At 34.9% G+C, this 24,830-nt stretch overlaps 1 protein-coding gene across 3 annotated transcripts in view; it reads left to right on the top strand.

The window, feature by feature from the left end:
* BRD10 (bromodomain containing 10) overlaps window positions 1-24,830 on the top strand; it is a 106,577-nt gene that overhangs the window by 44,494 nt on the left and 37,253 nt on the right. For all 3 annotated transcript variants that reach the window (XM_081236219.1, XM_081236220.1, XM_081236221.1), the window contains 2 exons: window positions 9,079-10,496; window positions 20,596-20,675. In XM_081236219.1, coding sequence (XP_081092345.1) covers window positions 9,079-10,496; window positions 20,596-20,675 — 1,498 coding nt within the window. The remainder of the gene's footprint in view (window positions 1-9,078; window positions 10,497-20,595; window positions 20,676-24,830) is intronic.

Raw genomic sequence — 24,830 nt, forward strand, 5'->3', positions numbered from 1 at the left:
ATGCAGCTCTCTCTTCTTTAGTATTATGTCCTATAGACTTTAGCTGCCTTGGTGTCTCTGGATTCTTGACTTCTTCTCAACTCAGGGAGTCTGCTAGGCTCTACCTAGGTTCCCCCTCCTGCATCATGGCTTTAAAATTCTCTCAAAGCAGTAACTGCAACAGTTGTTGGGCTCATCTTCTCTGTTTCCCGTCTCTCTGAGATCACTGTCCTTTGCTTGATGTTTAGATTCTTACAGACCATTGTTTTATCTATTTTGTCAGGATTTTTATGGTTGGTTCAGGTAGGAGAGTAAATATGTTTCCTTGTTACTTCATCAGGTGGAAGCAGAAGACACTTTAGAAGTTTTTACTTTACTTAGAATGAGTTCTGCTTTTTGTCTAAATGAAAATGACCTTAATTTATCCTCATCTGTGAATGATAGTTGTTTCTGGTTTATTTTGTTGCTATTGAGAAATCTCTCAATCTTTTTGTGATTGTTGTATATGTAATCTGTCTTTTTCCCCCCTGACTGCTTGTAAGATTTTTTTTTGTCTTTGATGTTTTATTATTTTATTATGATATGCCCAAGTGTGGTTCTCTTAATTTACTTTCTTGGGCTTTTTGAACTGGGGATTTGTGTCCTTTATCATTTCTAGGAAATTCTCAGCCATTATCTCTTCAAATATTGCCATCATCACCACTCCCCTACCCCTCTTCTGTATTCTTATTTCTGAAGCTCCACTGGGTGTTTGTTAGACTTTAATCTGTCCTCCCTCTTTTTTTTTTTTTTTTTTGTGGTATGCGGGCCTCTCACTGCTGTGGCCTCTCCCGTTACGGAGCACAGGCTCCGGACGCGCAGGCTCAGCGGCCATGGCTCACGGGCCCAGCCGCTCCGCGGCATGTGGGATCTTCCTGGACTGGGACACGAACCCGTGTCCCCTGCATCGGCAGGCGGACTCTCAACCACTGCGCCACCAGGGAAGCCCTGTCCTCCCTCTTTTACTTCTTTAACATGCCTGTTTTATACTTTGTTTCATTAACTGAAATTTTCGAGATGAATTCTTGTGAAGGCTTTAGGACCCCGATTTTTCTATGTAGGGAAGTTTTTTTCTTTTGGTTATTTTGGGGTGTTTTTTGGGGGGGTTGCCACACTGCATAGCATGCGGAATCTTAGTTCTCTGACCAGGGATCAAACCCGTGCCCCCTGCAGTGGAAGCTCAGAGTTTTAACCACTGGACCACCAGGGAAGTCCCATATGTGGGAAAGATTTTCAAGTGTGTAGTTTCTTTAATATATAACAGGATTATTCAGATTTTTGTTCTTCTTGTGTCACTTTTGTTAATTTGTGTTTTTCAAAAAACTTGCCTGTTTCATTTAAATTTTCTCTTGGCATAAAGTTTCTTATAATATCCTTATATCATCTATATCTGTAGAATTTACAGGATGTGCCCATTTTCATTTCTGGTATTGGTTTTGTGTGTGTGTATGTTTATTTTCTTCATCAGTATTGCCAAGGGTTTATTAATTTTAGTAATGTTTCCAAAGAACCAACTTTCAAATTTAATGATTTTTCTATTGTATATTTGTTTTATATTTCATTGATTTCTGCTCTTTATTTCCTTCTTTCAGCTTTGGGGCTTTGATTTGCTGTTCTTTTCTAGTTTTTTTTCTTTTAATGAACACGTATGTTTGATTTTCAACTTTCCTTCTTTTCTAAATATACATTCTTAACTATAAATGTCCCTCAAAGTACTGCTTTAGTTACATGCATCCCACCACTTTTAATTATTATATATTTTTCCTTCCATATTTCCATCTCTACTCATTTGCATGTTTAAAGTCTGTTATTTTAGTACCTACCCTAGAAACTTTCATATGCATAGTTAACTTATTAAAGCCTAATCAGTATTTTTACCATTTTCCTGATTAATACAAGGACCTTGGAACACTTTTAACTGTAATCATTTCTCACCCAGCTTATTTGTTATTGTTGTAATGTATTTTAATTCTATCTTGTCTTCTTTTTAAACTCCACAAAACATTTTTATCATTTTATGCCCTGTCTATACAGATACAACTATATATTACCACTTTTTTGCTCTTTTCCCATCTCCAATCATCAGTTAAGGAACACTGACCTTTATTCCATTTGAAGTAAATCCTTTAGCATTTCCTTTGGATGAGGTTCTGTTCATCACAAATATGGAGTTTTTGTTTGAAAATATCTTTATGTTTGTCTTCATTTTTGAAAGATATTTTTGCTGTGAATGGATATTTACATTGATAGTATTTTTTAATGTTAATTAATTAATTTATTTATTTTTGGCTGCGTTGAGTATTCATTGCTGCAGGCAGGCTTTCTCTAGTTGTGGCAAGAGGAGGCTACTCTTCGTTGTGGTGTGCAGGCTTCTCACTGCAGTAGCTTGTCTTTGTTGTGGAGAACGGGCTCTAGGCACGCAGGCTTAGTAGTTGTGGCACGCGGGCTCAGTAGTTGTGGTGCACAGGCTTAGTTGATCTGCAACATGTGTGATCTTCCCGGACCAGGACTCGCACCCACGTCCCCTGCATTGGCAGGCGGATTCCTAACCACTGCACCACCAGGGAAGTCCCGATAGTTTTTTTTTTAAGTACATTAAAGATATTCCATTGTCTGCTGGCTTCCATTATTTCTGTTGAGGAGTTAACTGTAAGTCTTTTTTTTCTTTTAATTTCTGTATTTTTCATATTTAGAAGTTTTCTTTAGTTCTTTTTCAAAACTGCTTTGCATTTTAAAATAATCTTTCTCTTTGCCCTTGTTTTCAGTTCCTTTTCACTAGACGTATTTTGCACCTCCTAAATTACCTATGTCTATAGATTTTGGGGGGGGTCATACATTTTTTCCTATCCCTCAACAGTAACTTATTTCCTTTTATATTTTGTGTTTTTTTGACTGTGAACTCATTTCTTGTTACTGAATCAGTGTGGGAGTTCCTTAAGATCTAGTTATAAGGTTCATTGCCTCAGATAATTTATTTTTTTCTGTTCAAGTACCTGACAACAATTTTGACATGAGACCACATTAAACTTTTTGAGCACCCAGGAAATGTGAATGTGGTCAGTAAATCCACATGAGTCAGCTTACAGTTACAAATTCTTAGAAGAGATTTTATTTTTTCTCCATCCAACACTCCTATTGTGAAGAGAGTTTTCCTTTCAGTCCCTTAGTTGGGGCCAGCAGAAGGGACTGTTGTTGCTTCTGGGTGCTTCTGCTAATTTTGTGGGTTTTTGGAGTCCCAGCTTTGTACTGGGGAAGCCAGATTCTATCATCCCACAACCACCCCCATTCAGTAAAAAGCTAAAACTCCTCAAAACTGTAAGCACTTTTGAAAAAAAATGAATTTTACCAAAAATCTCTAGCATTGTTTAGATATTTAAATGTAATTAATATACATAAATGCTAAATCACAAATGATAGTTTCTTTATTAACTTTTTTAATGAACCAGAACTACTTGATCAGATAATTTGTTGTATCCATAATAACAAGGTAGTTATAGTGTGACCTCTTAGCCAGAAATATAAAAGTAAGTTTCTTCTATAAAATGAAAGTCCCGATATTGCTAAAATAGTATTCTTACTTTGTATTTGTTTTAACAGATTACAATATGATAGTATAGAAAAGTAGCCAGTGTCAGACACTGCCTCGATTTTCATTTAGAGTCCATGAATTAGTCACATCTTTATGTTTTTATACATCTTTTCTAGAGAAAGAGCTCTCACTCTTGAAAATTCAAGAAAAAGAAGTTTTTATATTTTTTCCCCTTGTTGGTGCATTTTAATTTCTCTCCCAAAACCTTATATGCTTTTATTTCTTTAAATACAGCTTTGTTGAAATATAATTCACATACCATAGAGTTTACCTATTTAAATATAAAATCCAGTTGTTTTTAGTATATTCACAGAGTTGTGCAACCATCACTGCAGTCAATTTTAGAACGTTTCATCACATCAAAAATAAAGACTAATGGGACTTGCCTGGTGGTCCAGTGACTAAGACTCCATGCTCCCAAAGCAGAGGGCCTGGGTTCGATCCCTGGTCAGGGAACAAGATCCCACGTGCTGCAACTAAGAGTTCATATGCCACAACTAAGATCCAGCGCAGCCTAAAAGAAAAAAAAAAAGACTATGAAGTGACTTCCCATTTCCCCCACCGCCCCAGTCCTAGGAAACCTCTAATCTACTTTCCATCTCTATTCATTTCTGGACATTTTATATAAATGGCATTATATAATATGTGGTCTTATGGGTGACTTCTTTCACTTAGTATCATGTTTCAAGGTTCATCCATGTTGTAACATGTATCAGCACTTCATTTGTTTTAATTGGCAAATAATATTCCATTGTACAGATATACCACTTTTTTTTTTTGGCAGTTTGTCAAATGCTTTTTTTTTTTAAACATCTTTATTGGAGTATAATTGCTTTACAATGGTGTGTTAGTTTCTGCTGTATAACAAAGTGAATCAGTTATACATATATATATGTTCCCATATCTCTTCCCTCTTGCGTCTCCCTGCCTCCCACCCTCTCTATCCCACCCCTCTAGGTGGTCACAGATCACCAAGCTGATCTCCCTGTTCTATGGGACTGCTTCCCAGTAGCTATCTATTTTACATTTGGTAGTGTATATATGTCCATGCCACTCTCTCACTTCGTCCCAGCTTACCCTTCCCACTCCCCGTATCCTCAGGTCCATTCTGTAGTAGGTCTGTGTCTTTATTCCCGTCTTGCCCCAGGTTCTTCATGACCTTTTTTTTTTTTTTAGATTCCATATGTATGTGTTAGCATACGATAGTTATTTTTCCCTTTCTGACTTACTTCACTCTGTATGACAGACTCTAGGTCCATTCACCTCACTACAAATAACTCAATTTCGTTTCTTTTTATGGCTGAGTAATATTCCATTGTATATATGTGCCACATTTTCTTTATCCATTCATCTGTTGATGGACGCTTAGGTTGCTTCTATATCCTGGCTGTTGTAAATAGAGCTGAAATGAACATTGTGATACATGACCCTTTTTGAATTATGGTTTTCTCAGGGTATATGCCCAGTAGTGGGATTGCTGGGTCATACGGTACTTCTATTTTTAGCTTTTTAAGGAACCTCCATACTGTTCTCCATAGTGGCTGTATCAATTTCCATTCCCACCAACAGTGCAAGAGGGTTCCCTTTTCTCCACACCCTCTCCAGCATTTATTGTTTGTAGATTTTTTGATGATGGCCATTCTGACTGGTGTGAGATGATACCTCATTGTAGTTTAGATTTGCATTTCTCTAATGATTAATGATGTTGAGCATTCTTTCATGTGTTTGTTGGCAATCTGTATATCTTCTTTGGAGAAATGTCTCTTTAGGCCTTCTGCCATTTTTAGATTGAGTTGTTTGTTTTTTTGATATTGAGCTGCTTGTAAGTTTGGGAGATTAATCCTTTGTCAGTTGCTTCATTGGCAAATATTTTCTCCCATTCTGAGGGTTGTCTTTTGGTCTTGTTTATGGTTTCCTTTGCTGTGCAAAAGCTTTGAAGTTTCATTAGGTTCCATTTGTTTCTTGTTGTTTTTATTTCCATTTCTCTAGGAGGTGGGTCAGAAAGGATCTTGCTGTGATTTATGTCATACAGTGTTCTGCCTGTGTTTTCCTCTAAGACTTTGATAGTGTCTGGCCTTACATTTAGGTCTTTAATACATTTTGAGTTTATTTTTGTGCATGGTGCTAGGGAGTGTTCTAATTTCATTCTTTTACATGTAGCTGTCCAGTTTTCCCAGCACCCCTTATTGAAGAGGCTGTCTTTTCTCCATTGTATATTCTTGCCTCCTTTATCAAAGATGAGGTGACCATATATGTATGGGTTTCTCTCTGGGCTTTCTATCCTGTTCCATTGATCTATATTTCTGTTTTTGTGCCTGTACCATACTGTCTTGATTACTGTAGCTTTGTAGTATAGTCTGAAGTCAGGGAGCCTGATTCCTCCAGCTCCGTTTTTCTTTCTCAAGATTGCTTTGGCTATTTGGGGTCTTTTGTGTTTCCATACAAATTGTGAAATTTTTTGTTCTAGTTCTGTGAAAAATGCCAGTGGTTGTTTGATAGGGATTGCAATGAATCTGTAGATTGCTTTGGGTAGTATAGTCATTTTCACAATGTTGATTCTTCCAATCCAAGAACATGGTATATCTCTCCATCTGTTGGTATCATCTTTCATTTCTTTCATCAGTGTCTTATAATTTTCTGCATACAGGTCTTTTTTCTCCTTAGGTAGGTTTATTCCTAGATATTTTATTCTTTTTGTTGCACTGGTAAATGGGAGTGTTTTCTTAATTTCACTTTCAGATTTTTCATCATTAGTGTACAGGAATGCCAGAGATTTCTGTGCATTAATTTTGTATCCTGCTACTTTACCAAATTCATTGATTAGCTCTAGTAGTTTTCTGGTAGCATCTTTAGGATTCTCTATGTATAGTATCATGTCATCTGCAAACAGTGACAGCTTTACTTCTTCTTTTCCATATTGGTTTCCTTTTATTTCTTTTTCTTCTCTGATTGCTGTGTCTAAAACTTCCAAAACTATGTTGAATAATAGTGGAGAGAGTGGGCAGCCTTGTCTTGTTCCTGATCTTAGTGGAAATGGTTTCAGTTTTTCACCACTGAGGACAATGTTGGCTGTGGGTTTGTCATATATGGCCTTTATTATGTTGAGGAAAGTTCCTTCTGTGCCTACTTCCTGGAGAGTTTTTATCGTAAATCGGTGTTGAATTTTGTTGAAAGCTTTCTCTGCATCTATTGAGTTGATCATATGGTTTTTCTTCTTCAGTTTGTTAATATGGTGTATCACATTGATTGATTTGCATATATTGAAGAATCCTTGCATTCCTGAGATAAACCCCACTTGATCATGGTGTATGATCCTTTTAATGTGTTGTTGGATTCTGTTTGCTAGTATTTTGTTGAGGATTTTTGCATCTGTTCATCAGTGATATTGGCCTATAGTTTTCTTCCTTTGTGATATCTTTGTCTGGTTTTGGTATCAGGGTGATGGTGGCCTCGTAGAATGAGTTTGGGAGTGTTCCTCCCTCTGCTATATTTTGGAAGCGTTTGAGATGGATAAGTGTTAGCTCTTCTCTAAATGTTTGATAGAATTCGCCTGTGATGCCATCTAGTCCTGGGCTTTTGTTTGTTGTAAGATTTTTAATCACAGTCTCAATTTCAGTGCTTGTGATTGGTCTGTTCATATTTTCTACTTCTTCCTGGTTCAGTCTCTGAAGGTTGTGCATTTCTAAGAATTTGTCCATTTTTTCCAGGTTGTCCATTTTATTGGCATATGGTTGCTTGTAGTAATCTCTCATGATCTTTTGTATTTCTGCAGTGTCAGTTGTTACTTCTCCTTTTTCATATCTAATTTTATTGATTTGAGTCTTCTCCCTGTTTTTCTTGATGAGTCTGGCTAATGGTTTATCAATTTTGTTTATCTTCTCAAAGAACCAACTTTTAGTTTTATTGATCTTTGCTATCGTTTCCTTAATTTCTTTTTCAGTTATTTCTGATCTGATCTTTATGATTTCTTTCTATTTATCCATTCAGCAGTTGATGGATATACAAATACCAAATACATTTGGTAGTTTTACTCTTTGACTATTATGAGTAATGCTACTATGAACATTAATATACAAGTTTTTGTGTGGACATATATTTTCATTTCTCTTGGACATATACCTAGGAGTAGGTTTGCTGGGTCACATGTTTAACCTTCTGAGGACCTGCTAGACTGCCTCTGAAAGTAGCTATATCCTTTATAGTGTGAAGTTTCCAGTTTCTCCATATTTTTACCAATAACTGTTATTATCTCTCTTACGATAATCATCTCAAGATCATTATCGTAAGAGAGATACCAATTCATGTATTGGTATCGTATTGTGGTTTTGATTTACATTTCTCTAATGGATAATGATATTGAGCATCTTTTCATGTGCTTATTATTCATTTGTACATATTCTTTGGAGAAATATACAGTTTGTCCATTTTTAGTTGGGTTATTTTATCCTTTTATTATTGGGTTATAAGTGTCCTTTTATTTTCTAGATACAGATCTCTCATTAGATACGTGATTTGCAAAAATGTTCTCCCATTCCATGGTTGTCTTTTCACTTGATGATGTCCTTTAAAAGCACAAACATTTTTAGTTTTGACAGTGACCACTTTATTTTTTGTTGTTGTTGCTGTGCTTTTGGTGCCATATCTCAAAACACTTTGCCTAATGCAAGATCACAAAGACTTCTTTTTATCTAATTTAATTTTTTTTAATTAAGAAAATTTAAAGCAGTGCCCGTAAAGAAATTTTTAAGGGGAAAAAAGCACTTATAATCTCATCAACATAGGATACACATATTTTTGGAATACTGTCTTCTCCTTGTTCAGTATTTGCATATTTTCATTATTGCTATTGTTTGTTAAGTACTGTATTGTGTTCTGATATTTTTGTGTTTATGCATGATATTCATAATTTTAATTTTAAGGCTATATAATATATCCAGCTTATTTCCCAGTTATATAATACAACTTCTTTATATTTTTATTTTTCTTATACAAAACTCCAATTAACACTGACAAACATGTAACTTTTTGCTTCTATTGAATTATCTTCTTAGAATAACTTTTTAGGAATGGAATTATCAGGTCAAAGGATGTAAACATGTTTACAGCTCTTACGTGACATCATATTACTGCTAGAAAGCACTAAACTGTGCTTTTGTGTAGTAAACATTTAAAAAATGTTTTTCATTTATTTTGAAGTTGATACACATTGTGAGTTGAACAATTTTACTTTGAATAGCAATGTTAGTGATAATCCTCCATCAGTAAAACTCAGGATCAAGTTATATGTGTATTTCTTCATCTGAAAAAAAAACACAATAGTACATCTAATGGGACACTTTGTACTGATAGTGAAAACTGGAACAGCCAGTTGCCTTGTTGACTGAAGATAAATATGACATACTTAAAATTTAGTATTTTATGGTATTCTCTACTTTAAGTAATAATAATATAATTTGTTAAATTTTCTTTAGGCTTCGGGAGCAGGAAAGAAAAGAAGCAGAAGAAGCTAGTCAAAAGGAAGTAGAAGAATGGGAAAGAAAACTTCTAGCTCAAGCAGCTCCAACTTGTATGGAGACCATGTGGGAAATTCCAGCAATCGGACATTTCCTTTGTTTAGCCCAGCAAATTCTAAATTTGCCAGAAATAGTCTTTTACGAATTGGAACGCTGTCTTCTGATGCCTCAGTGTAACGCTTTTCTATCTAAAATAATGACTTCTCTATTAAGTCCTCCCCATCGCAGACCTACCTTACATCGAAGACCTACTTTGCCTTATAGAACCTGGGAAGCAGCACTGAGACAGAAAGTACAGCAGTGGTACACGGCTGTAGGGCAGACTGAAAATCCCAATAACTGTGCTGAAAAACTTGGGTTGTGTCCTCAGTTTTTTAAAGTTCTTGGAGAAGTTAATCCATTGGAAGAAAAACCTTTTCATGAACTACCTTTCTACCAAAAAGTGTGGTTACTTAAGGGTCTTTGTGACTTTGTGTATGAAACACAAAAGGAAGTTCAAGATGCTGTACTTGGACAGCCTATTCATGAATGCAGGGAAGTTATCCTTGGTTACGATTATTTGGAGAATGCTTATGTACATTTCCCACAGTTCTGTGGTGCAGATGTACGGATTTATAAACAGAGACCTTTTCAAGCCCCAGAATTTCCAGTTCCACCCATTAAAATACAAAGAGTACCTCGGATTAAACTGGAGAAATTGAAGTGTGACTATGTTAGTGCAAGTAATGGAGAACATAGGTGTAGTAGAGAAGGCCTGCCCTCTGCCTTCAGGAAAGGGCAGGAAATTAGTTTTGATCCAACCTGCTGCCCTGCTAAAATGAACTTGGATAATCATGACATCTCTGTTGAAATGGAAGTGAAATCCAACTGTGAAATTAGAATTCACAGGCCCTGTGAAATGAAAATAACTGATTGTTGTAAAGAAAATTTAGAGAAACCAGGGAGCCCAGGGGAAGTTACTGGCTTTGGAGAGCCTCTCAGTCCAGGTGAAATAAGGTTTATAGAAAATCAGGAAAAATATGGTGAAGCTTCCAGAGTAAAGCCTGAACCCAGTCCATTAAAAGAAAATGCTCTGAAATCTTGTCAAATACATGTAAATGGAAGTCACAGTGATCATCCAGAAATTAACTGCCACAAAGTTGTAAGGGATATTCTATTAGAACAGTCACTGCAGAGCCACAAGAAACTCAAAGTAACTAAAATGAGGGCAAAAAAGAAGAAAAAGAAAAAAAAGAAATTGAAAGATGTTTTGAATGAAAACTTACAAAGAAAGCGCGAAGGTCTTCATTCCCTTGCATTCAAGTCTTACAAACCTGAGATCCAGAATAAGTTATTGATCATCAAAAAGAAAGCAAAACACAAGAAGCACAAATCTGGTAAGCTAACACAAATGGGTGAGAATTACATTTTAGCATATTTCAAGTAGTGCTTTCAATTAGGCATCATGGAAGGCTCTGATTGACAAAATGAAATAACGTGTGTGTATGTGTGTGTGTATGTATGTATGTATGTTTAAAGGTCAAGTTTTATATTAGTCCCCATAATTAAAACCCAGAGCAGAAGAGGTTTTTTTGTTGTTGTTGTTGTTTTTTGTTTTTTTTTTTTTTGCGGTACGCGGGCCTCTCACTGTTGTGGCCTCTCCCGTTGCGGAGCACAGGCTCTGGACGCGCAGGCTCAGCGGCCATGGCTCACGGACCCAGCCGCTCCGTGGCATGTGGGATCTTCCCGGACCGGGGCACGAATCTGTGTCCCCTGCATCGGCAGGCGGACTCTCAACCACTGTGCCACCAGGGAAGCCCAAGAGGTTTTATATATAATACTAACAACAACAAAATACTTGTATAATACATTTGAATTTAATTCTCAGTTGAGAATCTTTGGGCATTATGTTTTTACATTCTCTGGACCAATTTCTCCGTAAGTGATGCTTCCCATCATTCTTAAGAAGTGTTTTTTTTCCCCAGGCTAAGGGCAGTACAGTGCAATGGAAGAAGCACTGATATCAAGAGGTATCATTCCCAGAGCTAAAGTTCATAGCAACTAGCTTCTTAAACCAAGGCAGGTTAGATTATTTTTCTGGGTCTTAGTTTTTTCCCACATTATATATTTTTCAGCTTCCTGAAAAATTATTTTAATATATATTTTCATATCCAGAAAAAAATGTGAACTATAAGGAAAAAATTACATCAACTAATAAGATATGAAGCTTTTTTTTTTTTTACAGGATTTGTAAGTTTGTCTTACACCAGATTTAAGTACTCACTGTATTTGCCACAAGCCTGTTTGAACAATAACAACAAAAAATCCTATGAATAAAGTCTTCAGTGGTTGTTTGCTCTCTTTTTATAATTACTCAGGTGCTTTTGCTTTTCCTGTTGTTTGCCATTTAATCAATTTATGTCTCAGTTACTAAGAGCATAGATGAGATAAAAGCAGATGATCAACTTTATTTATTAACACTAATAAAAAGTTGCTGGATTGGGAAAAACTTGAATTGTTTACCAAAATGAGTTGTGATTTATTGGCATTATATATGGATTTCAGTTTTTTATTCCTTCCCTCAGTAACAAAGGTAATGAAGATTTGACAATAATTTGATGAATTGGCAGATGAGGGAGTGAACTTTGTTTAGGTGATATAGTTGCTGTTATACCTTAGTTATTTAAATCATTAAATACAATTAAATGTATTTTAAAATGTGTATGTAATGTATAATTGATAAAGAAATAGTACAAAATTTACCATCAAGAACAGGCTTAATTTGTTGAACTAAAAATTGCAAAGTGGTCCACATTGACCCAGATGATAAAAAGCTACAGTTTTTTTAAAGTGACTGTCAGCAATAAGTCCTTTAAATTTTATAAGCAATCCATTAGGCTATATAAATTTAGTTTTACTGATTTGGCAAGGTCTCTTTGAAATGTTAGCCTCTAATATATTAAATAATATTTTAAAATTTCAAAACTGTTTTCAATTCCAAAGCATGTAGTATTGTTTTATTAACACCATTGTCACCTAAAACCTTTTAAGTCTTCATTTATGACCTAATATTCATGTGTTCAAAGGTAATTATGGCTTATGATGGTTTATAAAATAAAATAGATATTGATGTAGCTCCTATACAGATTATACCAATAGCAGAATAAAAATATTAACTCCTAAGGATTGAATTTAAAGGAGTTTGTATTGTAAGCAAATAAAGTGTTGCTTCATTTTTTAAATGGAAGTTCAGAGTGTTTGTAGATCAGAGAAAAAATTTGTGGGAGTTGCATGTCCAGTTCTAGACAAGTGGATGAATAAAACTCAGAAGCAAATTCAGTGAGTATGGTTCATGCTCTCTGAGCCTGTTTGTTGGGAAGAGAAGGCTTACAGGAATGAAGTACAAGAAAACAATGGCACTCGCCTATACACTTTCTCATTTTATCTTCAGGGCAAAGTTTGGAAAGTCAGTTTTCAGTGGCACGAATACTAGGATCTGGCTAATACAGTTTCCTTCTCCCTTGTTAGTACTAAGCATAGGCCAATTCTTTTCTTTAGTTTCTTCACTAAACTTCTTACTGGCATAACAGTACTACATAAAATGATATAACAACAACAAAACACCTGTTTTACGTTTTTCTGTACACTTGTCTATCTGAGGCTTTGCCCTGAGGGTTTTTTTTATTAGGTATATGATATTGTGGCCTTTTATAGTTAAGGGCATACCCTAATCCAGTGTTTCCTTTCTTACTCTTTTTAAAAGTGAGCTTCATGGTCACAGGTTTGGGAAATATTCCTCTTACAGATTCACATTGTGCATTAGTACAGGTCCACAGTGCATCTTACAAAACTCTTGTACTGGATGTGTTTTGGAATTCAGAAATCTTCAGATTTTAGAAGGGTATTATGATATATATAATGTTTATTAAATAACATCCCCAGTGAAGCTTAGGGCAGCCCCTGTAATCAAATGTATAATTTCTACAGAAAAATGTATGAAATAGTCAAACTAAATGAGATGAAGACTATAAAGAACCTCAGAACAGTTTATGTCAGATTTTGCTATCATATAAATTATTTTTAAAGCTTCAGTTTTCAGAACCTTTTGGACTGTAGAATTGTACATAAGTGATTCTGGGCCAGTATATTAAGGACTTCAGAAAATCTTGAAGAAAACTGTTTAGTTTTGTTTAACCTAGTATTTTTCAAGTTTACTTGAATACAGAGCTTTTTTCAAGTAATAGTGTTCTGTAGAATATGCTTTGGGATAAGCTGTGTCACCCATGGCTGATTTATGAACCTTTACTTAGGGTGGGCTAAATGTAGTTAATCTGGATTTATGTAGTTACCCTGGCCCAATTTATGTTGATTACACAGGCCTTAAATTTTGGTGGAATCTCCAGATTTAGTAAAGCTTCTTATTGTGATGGCAGATGATTTTTAGTAGAAGGCCCAAAGATAAATTGGTTGAAAATGATTTGATAATTTTAGTGCACTGTGAGGCACTTTTGCAATCCATAAGCATTTTAATCTGTTTTTCAGAATTGGACTTTTCTTTCTGCTTTGTAAATTTTGAATTTATTTTCATTTATTTAAGCCTGCTCCTTACTCTTGGAAGCATTGTAGAATAGAAAAACATTGGCATTTTCCCAGTTATGCATACTTATAGCACTAGATACTTCTCCTTCATAATACTTATTTATAAAATTTATTCTTAATAGTTGAATTTATTTCTAGGTTGTTTTGATGATTGTCTCCCTCTGTTCTATAACATTCTTGAGGACAGAAGGATTATTTCTGGTTTTGCATCCCTAGCACTTAGCACAGTGACTAACACATTGTGTAAGAATCTATTGAATGAATAAATGAACACACATAATGTGGTTCTCCCAGATGTAACTAAGATTTATCCCTTAATATGTATCTTTCACATTCTTTTAAGGCATTTATATTTTTTAATAGGATTATACTATACATACCATTTTACAATCTGCTTTTTTCCCACATGACAGTATACCATGAACATCTTTGTGCAATAAATAGATCTCTATAGCATCATTTTAAATGGCTGTGTAGGATTCTGTTATGTGTATTGTGTAGTCCATTTAACCAACCTCCTTACTGGACATTTTGGTTGTTTTTGGTAATACACTATTATAGATTGTGTAGAGCAGGTAGAGTTGAGTGAAATGAGTGAGAAATCTTAAAATGAGAGGACTTTTTATAAAACCTGAAAAAAACAGACAAAAATGATTCAAGATACATTAATTGTTACAAAAAAAACGTGTGGTATGTTAAGTTATTCATTTCAACCAGTTTGGTTTGGAGGGTTTTTCTCTCCTTACATGGTCATTATTTTCAACCAAATCATTTTGCGTTAGCTCCTCTAAACCAATTAAGATAAGTAAGACAAGTGGTGTTAGTTTCTTATAGGTGAAGAAACTAAGGTTCAAAAATAGTAAATAGCCTCATTTAATAATTGTTAAGTATGCGGTAAAGAACTGTACAAAGGTCAAAGGCTAAATCCATGTGTGCTATAGTAAGATTTAATAGAAGATGAAGGACTTTGAAGAATAATGGGGATTGGGTGGATGAAAAATGGTTAATAATGTGAGCACAGCCATGGAGGTGTAATTAAGCCAAGTGTCACTGAAAAAATAAGCATAATTAGAGAAAAACTTAAGGAAAAAGTTGAAAAGTTGAGGGTTTAAAAGGTGTTTGAGTGATGGAAATATGCCATTTTGAGGTGATATCTTTCTGGGTATGTGGTGCTATTTTAGATAATTGAATCAGGAATACAGTGCAGGGAAATGAGCTTGAAATAAAATATATCAAATGTGTGAAAGTAATGAGCTGCTTTATAGGGAATGACTGAGAAAGTAATGTAATCTACAATATTTGATTATATCCAGGCCCTTATCTGTGAAACAGTTGTATAATTCTATGTTAATATTACTATAGAACCTAACTATGTGTGTCTTTATGGGAAAAATTCTTAGAGGACCAACTCAAGATGCCAAGATACAAGACTGAAAGAATCGACTATACTCCATGTCCTTTTATTTTAATGCCTTCTACTTACCCCACCCCTCCAAAAACCTAATACTCATATAATGCTTACTGCATGCCAGGCACTGTTCTAAGCCTTTATGTATATTGTCTCATTTAATCCTCATAAAAACTCATAAGTAGATGCTTCTATTTCCCCCATTATATAGATTTTATAGATTTTTAAAAACTGAGGCACAGAGAGGTTTATTAACATATCCAAGATCACACAGCTAGTAAAAGTGAATGGCAGGATTAGGAGAAGGAATGTTGCAGGGTAATTAGGATGCCATTAAAGGGCTATAAAAAGAAACTGGCAGTGTTTATAAAAATGAAGGAGTATGGGCTTCCCTGGTGGCACAGTGGTTGAGAGTCCGCCTGCCGATGCAGGGGACGCGGGTTCGTGCCCCGGTCTGGGAAGATCCCACATGCCGTGGAGCGGCTAGGCCCGTGAGCCATGGCCGCTGAGCCTGCGCGTCCGGAGCCTGTGCTCCGCAACGGGAAAGGCCACAACAGTGAGAGGCCCGCGTACCACAAAAAAAAAAAAAAAAAAAAAAAAAAATGAAGGAGTAGAAGATAACTCCAGGAAGAGGAAATTCTAAATCCAGATAAGGAATGATTATATGATTGTTCTATCACACTGACAGAAGAAAATAACATTTTGAGAGAGATGTTGCAGTAAATAGTAGAATTTGACAACTAATTCAGTATTCTGAGTTAAAGGGGGAAAAAAGAAATAGGTATTCAGGAGTTATCGAATTATTTTATAGTGTTAAAAAATGCCAGTATGATGAGAAATTTGCTCATAGGCAAGGAGAATAGAAGGAAAATCAGCTGTTTTATTAAAGTCAAATGGCTTACTTAGAACATTCCAGAAACTTATATTAGCCAAGATTGGACATTTAGTAAATTAAAGCCATATTTAGACTGTTTCTGTGACTTCACAGTCTAGCTAGGCACTTGCCAGAATCACTTACAATGCAAATGCTCTTGGGTTTTTACTTTTAACAGTGATTAATGTCTTAGTATCTATTCACATTAATATTCCTAAAATGAAAGTACCGAGAGAGTAGTATATGTGTTAGAATAATTTTTAAACATGGGAAGGCCGAATCTAGGAGTATTGAAGTGGAAACCTGAATAGTCCAAGGAGCCAAGGAGTGAATACAGGCAGGAAAACCAGGTGAAGGTAAAGATGAAGAATAAGAGACTAAGGAAAGAGTTGGATTGGGAATGATAGTCACCTTAATTTTTCTGGTAAGTGTATCTCCATATTCTAGAATACTACAATTTTATGCCTAAGTTATAGTGTGAAATATATTTTTAGTTATATTTTTCTCTCAAGTTGGGCTTCCTTCTAGAGCTGATCTAAGCATAATTTTAAAAAGCTTCATTAGGCTGTGCTTGTATCATTAATTACTAGGCCATATTTAGTTTCCTTATCCATTTCTAGGTACATGTTGACACTCACTTTTTGCCCATGTTTGTGTTTTAGGCTCAGGCATTGTGTTGAAATTCTTTGTATGTTTTAAAATTTACTTCTGACAGTTATATTTTATGGGACTAGGTGACTTAGGGCAGTGGAGGTAAAAGCCCTGGGTATGATCAAGTAAGTGGTAGAGGAATGGAAGCCCACTAGGGGGCAGTATGTAACTTGCCCTCTATATTATCTTGCCCTGAAGCAAAAACAGGTTATAAAACAAAGGCTGTGTGGTTTTACAGTATCCCATGCTCCATTTAAAAAGTAATATTTAATAAAAAGTAACAGTTGATTTTTATTAAAGAATACAGGAAAATTTGTATTCAAATTGTTTTGTGGAGGACATAGTCTCAAGGTATTAAGTAATAGTGAATATGCAGATCTTATAACCCTAATCAAAAGGAATGCTCTGAAATCAATCAGATGCAGATTACATCCCTGTAGAACGTCTGAAAAAAATACAGTATTTTACCATAAAAAGAGCACAGCTTTGAAGTGAGACAGATCTAGTACAAATATATGCTCCAGTGCATATTAGCTGTAAGTTCTCCATCAATTTATTTACCTGTTTATAGCCTGTTTCTTTCTCTGTGAAAAATGAGGTAATACCTACCTTGCTGTATTTTTACAAGGTTTAATGGAATAGCAAGCAAATGCATAGCACCTAGCATGGTGCCTGGCACACGGTAGGAATCAATAGATGGTAACTATGATTTTTGAGAGGTTAGAATTACATAATGGAAAGAGCTTGGACTTTGGTGTTAGAGTCCCTGGCTATGGGGCTTACTTATTACAGTATAACACTTAAGCAAGTTAAGTAACTTTTTTGATTTTCATTTATCCCATATTAAAATGGGGATATTGCCTACCTTGGAGGGTGGTTTTCAGAATTAACTGATGTAATTTATATATCACCTTACTAAGTGTCTGACACATAGTAGGCTATCAATAAATGTTATTTTCCTTACTACCGTTCCTAGGTCATGTTGTGAAACTCTTTGGTAAATTGTGTAAATTATTTAAATTGTCTGTCAGTGTTTTCCTCATTATAAAATGGACTCAGATTGACTCTAAGAATTGTAAACAATTACCTGCCTCCCTTTTTCTATCCCCAAACTGATAAAATTTCTGATGAAGTATAGGATTCTTATATTTAAGGATCATTTCTCTTGTGTGCTAAATACTGTACATACAAAATGAATAATAGGATTTCTGTTGTCAATAATTCCCAATCTAGTAAGGAAGAGAAACATATAAACATAATTATAATACTGTATGATAAGTGTTACATTAATTGATATGTGTACAAAGTTGAGTGGTAGCACATAGGAACATAGGACATAAGAGCAAGAAGAACTAAAATGAAGGACTAAATTAATAAAAGAATTTGAAGAAGGTTAAAAGATAATAAACATTTTGTTTAAAGTTTTACCACAACTTAGCTAAGGCACATGAGAACAACAGTTAACATTTATTGGTGATTTTCCATGTGCCTAGCGGTAGTCTAAGCCCTTAACGTGTTTTAACTCGTTTAATTCTCACAACATAGGTGATATCGTTATCCCTATTTTAGAGATGATGAAACTTCACAAGGAAATAAAATAATTTGCTCAAGGTCTTGCAGCTAGTAGGTGGTTAGAACTGATATTCCAACCCAGGTAGTTTAGTTCTAAAACTCAAGCTTAAAACTACTGCACAGTACTACTTCTAGTTACTTAATAACATTTAAGTATCTTAATGACATGATGAAAGGAGATGCCTAGTAACCACCTCAGCTGCTTAATTTACTTAATTTACAGTCAAACAGAGTGACTGTTAGAGTTAACTGAGAATTTAGTACCTAAGTTTAGTGCTTCTGTGGCAACAATATGAAATTAATTGGGAATATCAAGAGTGACCTCTGTTGTGCTTATAAAGAAATAAATACAAAATCAAATTATTTTTTAAAAAGCTAGTTAGAGGAGTGCTGAGGGGGTGGGGAATAGGAATGAGGAAGGATTTCATTTCCTTCAAATTGCTGTCTTAGGTCAGCAAGCAGTTAAATCTTTTCCCATGAACTTTCAAGAATAGTAAAGGCAGCATATAGAGGAAAGGCATTTTGGTGTTCAGATTTATCAGTCCCCTTGAGAGGTACCTATTGCATCCAGTTTAGAAATCAGTAACTAGCTGTATTATAGAGATACCAAGAATTTAATCACTTCTTGAATATTGCTAAGGCAGCCACCCACCCACTTGTTTTTGTATGAGTTTAGTTCTAGTGTAGGTACTGTGTGAGCACATAAGCAAATAACAGTGATAAAAGAAATATACATTAGTGTTTTTAAAATTAATTTATTTATTTTTGGCTGTGTTGGGTCTTTGTTGCTGCACGTGGGCTTTTTCTAGTTGCGGCAAGCAGGTGCTACTCTTCATTGCGGTGCGCGGGCTTCTCATTGCAATGGCTTCTCTTCTTGTGGAGCACGGGCTATAGGCGCGTGGGCTTCAGTAGTTGTGGCTCGCGGGCTCAGTTGCTCCACGGCATGTGGGATCTTCGCGGACCAGGGCTCGAACCCATGTCCCCTGCATTGGCAGGTGTATTCTTAACCACTGCACCACCAGGGAAGTCCCTACATTCGGTTTTTAAATTTAATTAAAAGCGAATGTCAAATAACAGATTGTTACCTAGTAGAACAAAACACTAAAACCCATGTGAATCTCAGCAACTGAAAATTTGCAGTAGTTCAGGTATGGTATACTTGCATTTTATTGAGTCAAAGTTAGAAATGACCCAAATTACAGTTCTGTGATATGATTAAAAGAGGAATACAGAAGAAAATATAATTAATATTGTAAACTGGAATTGTGCTTATGAGTTGAATAAAATGTTGCAATAAAATTAACTGTTTTCATGCAAGAAGGTCACATCTATGCAGGAAAACATTTAGAAAAGAACAATAGGGTTTATGAAGTATAGCAAAGTTGCTTTTGGTACTTACTCATTTTCTCTTTTGAAAAAAAAGTAATTTTTAAGATGATTTTAGCCTACAAATGATTGTGAACTAAAATTAACTTTTAAGTATTTCTAATTAATTTTTTATTCCCTACATAGATTGTAAACTCTTGGAGGACAGGGTTTCCATTTTATAATTTTTTGTTGTCCCCATAAATTGTACTGTATCTCATGTTTGTTGATTAAATAACAATTTATTAATTGATTTTGCTGATTGCAAATGGGGGGAAAAACATTTACTTGAATATGTTCCTTACTAGAAAATAGAGGCTATATGTATGTACATATTTCTTTTGTCTGGTTAAATACATATTTTAGATTATATGTACTTTATGCTATGAAATAGATTTCTTTAAGAATGTGGATTTATTTTTCCTAGTGATTTCTGATTGCATAAATGACTAGGTGCACTTTAAAGGGAGATGTTTACCTTGTTTTAAAACTGGTTATCGAATACTGCCAACGGCAGCCCATTAGGTGAGTGCAGAACTAAAGGGATAGAAGGAAAACCCTGTTTCCTAAGCTACTGAGAGGATTTTCACATTAGGTTGAATAAAGGCCATAGTCTTCAGAGTATAGTTCTATGCAAGTTCCTGACTACAGAAGTCATTGTTAAAGGTAAGGTTTTTTCTTATGTAACCTCATTTTAAGTTGTGAATTAGATTTTAACTAAGCAGTAGTAATATGACTTTTTTGCCAAATCTTATTGTAATAAATTCTGGTACTGTGCAACACATTGGAGATTATAATAGTTTGGTTCTTATAGAAAGAAAACAACATTTGTTAATATGTCTGTTACAGGTAGTTATAGTTTAATGTTTGCTTTTGCTGGGGCTTGTTTTGATTCATCATTTTTATTTGACTCACTAGAAGCCATCTGTTAGTTATAATTTAACTTTCAAGGTTCTATGTAATTTGGTTTTTGTTAATGAAGTGCTATAAACAGCATTATGAAGCTTTTCTCTTTTAATCTTGAAAGGAAAAAAATCCATATCTAAAAAAGCAATCACAAAGAAGAGGAAAACTGTCACAAAGTCACCTACTGTACCAGAATTTCAGGTAAATGTTTCAATTTTGTCTCAATATTTTTTAGTTTAAGTTTTTGTTTCAGTGTTTATATTGTTCCTCAAGAGATTGGCTGAATTCCACCATAACACACAATACTTTTAATGAGATGTTTCCAACTATGATTTTTTCCCTGCAAGTGTAGATATAGCTAAAATTTAATCTGCTAGTATTTCAAAAATTTTTACCTCTCTTTTTGTCTCCTGATAGTCAAAAATCTCTGTGGTTTTCTGTACGCTATACTGTTTTGTAGAAGTAGTTTAATAGAAATATATATATATGTATCAAGTAAATGTGTAGATGAAAGTCTTCCAAGAACTAACTAAAATTTGTACATGGTAGCATTGTGTAGGTAATCCATTTTATTTTAATTTATTTGGGCACTATAGAAATAGGAGAGTTACTAACTTAAAAAACAAAACTTTTAACACAGCTATATATGAACTTCAGAGAAAATATTAAGTAAACGTTAATTGAATTGTTTTTAAACATTTCTGCAAAAAGAAAAAAGTGCTTGTATGTACTGCTGTCTGATTATGTGAAGAGTTTTCTGTTTGTAGCTGATACTAGAACAAGCAGAGAAGTTCACCCTAGTTAAATAATACTTTTATTTTCTACTTTATAAAAGATGAGTTTCTACAACAAATGACTATTTCTTTAAAATTTTTCTTTGTATTAGCGTGTCCAATCTATTTCTGGTTTAGGTTATAAAATTAACACTTAATTGCCAAAAAAAAGTGATGTTAAAGTGAATTTCTGTGAGTCTCAAAACTAAAGAAGAAAGTAAAGGAGTAATAACTGTGAAAATATTGATAATATGTAATGTGAGTTTAACAGTTACCTATATCCAAAAATGTAGACATATCTTTTTTTCAGTAAAAATTCTATTTTGGAAGTGTTTTTTATGGAAACTACTAATTGGTAAAATTTAATACTTTTAAATGAACGGTAAAAGAAAATGGACATATTTTTCTTTTGGTATTTTAGAGTATTTTTAATGACATCCTTAGGATGAATTACAACCATTTCTACAAAATCCTTTTAATATAAAGTAACCTTGGTTCCAGCATATTCAGTTAAAAACAAAAAGTGTATTTACTGTTTACTTAGAGGCCTTTCTACCATTGCTTGTGTGTGTTATTTAATGCTATAATAGTATATTGTCATTCATTCTTACACTGATTTCATGCTAGCCTTTGCTATTTCTCCCACTCATTTTTTTCCTTAATCCCTCAAAGTATTCGTCCTGGCAGTATGGATCTCAGAACAGGTCTGGTCCACTGTTGATATTCGCCTTCATCCCTGTATTAATGGATGGATTTTTATATGTAATAAGTGGCACAGACAGCATAGACAGTTTTTGTTGTTTTTGTTTTTTTTTTTTTTTTTTTTTCTTTTTGCGGTATGCGGGCCTCTCACTGTCGTGGCCTCTCCCGTTGCGGAGCACAGGCTCCGGACGCGCAGGCCCAGCGGCCATGGCTCACGGGCCCAGCCGCTCCGCGGCATATGGGATCCTCCCAGACCGGGGCACGAACCCGTATCCCCTGCATCCGCAGGCGGACTCTCAACCACTGCGCCACCAGGGAGGCCCTGTTGTTTTTTTAATTGCAGGTGGTATTCATTAGTGAGGCATGAAATGAGCTTAGTGGATTGCATGACCAGCATTTCTTTTTTAAGCTAACAAAGTTAAAATAGAAAATAAATTTTAAGAGTGTTTCAAATATAATAAGGGTAATATTGTTTCATAAAACTTTGGTTTCCCTTGTGTGTGTTTACTGACATGCAGTGTAAAATGTATTTTTGACCATGGGTTGGGGGCAAAAATGTATGAAAAACACTGTCTTAAGTGATGTTTTTAGTTAGTTACCAACCATTTGCTTACCACTCAGAAACTTAAGGTCAAAAGTACATGTTTTGCTAGATTGAACTGTTTAAAATAAAGTGCTCTTCCTGGTTCTTAAGGTGTCCTAGAAAGAAGGCGGGGTTGGGGGTGAGAGAGGGGTGTGTGTGTGTGTGCGTGTGTGTGTGTGTGTGTGTGTGTTTGGCTAGGGTTGGGAAATAGACTTATGAGAACAGTTGTTCTTATGCCTGGTTTACAATTTAAATACCATGGTATTACTGAGAAAGAAAATTGACAGCTATTTCCCAGGAAATAGGTCATTTGCTTCAAATAAGCAAAGAATAGGACATAGTATTAGTCACTAGTAAACTTTATTGTTACATGCAAAACTTACAGTTTTGCCTCTCGTAATAATTCTATGTAGTTTGTTTCTTTAATGATTTGAAAGACTTCTACATATAAGAAGACTGGTTATTATATAACAAAGAACTGAATTTATTTCCTTCTCAAAAGCTCTAGCAATATGACATTTAGCACCTCAGAAACATATCCAGGAATTAAACTGTGAGAAATGTTGGTTTTTGTTGTTGTTGTTGTATTTAAGTTCTGGTGAATTAAAAAAGTGAATCCTGTTTTGACCTCAGCTACTTTTTAATTTGATAGTGGTTGTTGACTTTTTTAAAACTAGATTAAACCTATAAGCCTGTTTGCTTCAGGAAGAATCCGTGTTTATTTATATACACAACTAAAATATCTATACCTCAGTGTAAAAAAATAATCATCCCACCCCTATTTAAAGTATACATTGTAAGCAGTCAAAGACCTATTGTATTTATATTTGTGTATATATTATAATGGGACTAATCATATATGTACCAGTTTTTCCTAGGAGTTATATCAGTGGTTCTCAAACTTTAAATAGTATAAAAGTAATCTTATACTTTTATTAAAAATGAAAAATCCTGGGTTTCATCCTCTAAGGGTCCATCCTTGATTCAGTGGGTCTAGGTGGATATCAGTAATCTGGATAGTGCTTAAGCATATGGATTCTGGAACCAGGCTACTTGGGTTCGAATGCCATTTTAGCCCTAACTTGATAACCTTAGGTAAGTTACTTAACCGCTCAAAGCTTCCAATTCCTCATCTGTACAATGGAATAATAATAGTTCCCACCTCATAGGATTGTTGTGAGGATTAAATGATAGAATTTACTGTTTTATTATCTTATTTATTTTTTCAAATAAGCATGCCAGATGCTTTAGACAAAAAATACTGTATTTATGAGTAGGAAAATCAATTAAGAGTTGGTTTAAGAGCATCTATTACTGACCTTTACCACTTTTTCCAGGAACTTAAGACCTTGAAATAAGTCTCAGATTTGGTCATATTTTATAAATCATGAAATTTCATCATTAAGCCTACAAGTATTTGAAAAGTGAAAAACTGGGTAATATTATTTGCATCATTATATTTTATTAGAGGGAAAACCTATGCTGAGCCCTCCCTACTCTAGTGTTATGTCGGGTTATACATTTGGCATATAGGGGGACTTGTCATGTTTTTTTACTTAGCAATAATTGTAAAAAGTTAGGAAATATTTTTATTTTTAGTCTTTAGCATGTTGGTGATAAAAGCTTTTATGTCAAATTTAACAGTTACTGATTACTTTGTTAAACTGATTAAATAATTTTTTGTTTTTCTGTGTTAGTTTTTTGTTTTGTTTTGTTTTTTGTTTTTTGCGGTACACGGGCCTCTCACTGTCGTGGCCTCTCCTGTTGCGGAGCATAGGCTCCAGATGCGCAGGCTCAGCGGCCATGGCTCATGGGCCCAGCCGCTCCGCGGCATGTGGGATCTTCCCGGACCGGGACACGAACCCGCGTCCCCTGCATCGGCAAGCGGACTCTCAACCAGTGCGCCACCAGGGAAGCCCTCTGTGTTAGTTTTATAATGTAAGACTTTTTGACTGAAAAGTGAATATTGATTTTCTTAATAAAGTTAATTTTTACCCAGAAGCCTTTTAATTTGTTTAATATTTGAGAGGGAAGTCTAATATAATGTGAATTCTCCTTTTGTACACAGTTATAACAGTCATAGAAAGTATTCTTTATATATATATATATTTTTAACATCTTTATTGGAGTATAATTGCTTTACAATGGTATATTAGTTTCTGCTTTATATCAAAGTGAATCAGCTATACATACACATATATTCCCATATCTCCTCCCTCTTGCGTCTCCCTCCCACCCTCCCTATCCCACCCTTCAAGGTGGTCACAAAGCACTGAGCTGATCTCCCTGTGCTATGTG

Source organism: Mesoplodon bidens, assembly GCF_964165515.1.
Source record: "Mesoplodon bidens genome assembly, chromosome: 6".
Taxonomy (NCBI): Eukaryota; Metazoa; Chordata; class Mammalia; order Artiodactyla; family Ziphiidae; genus Mesoplodon; species Mesoplodon bidens.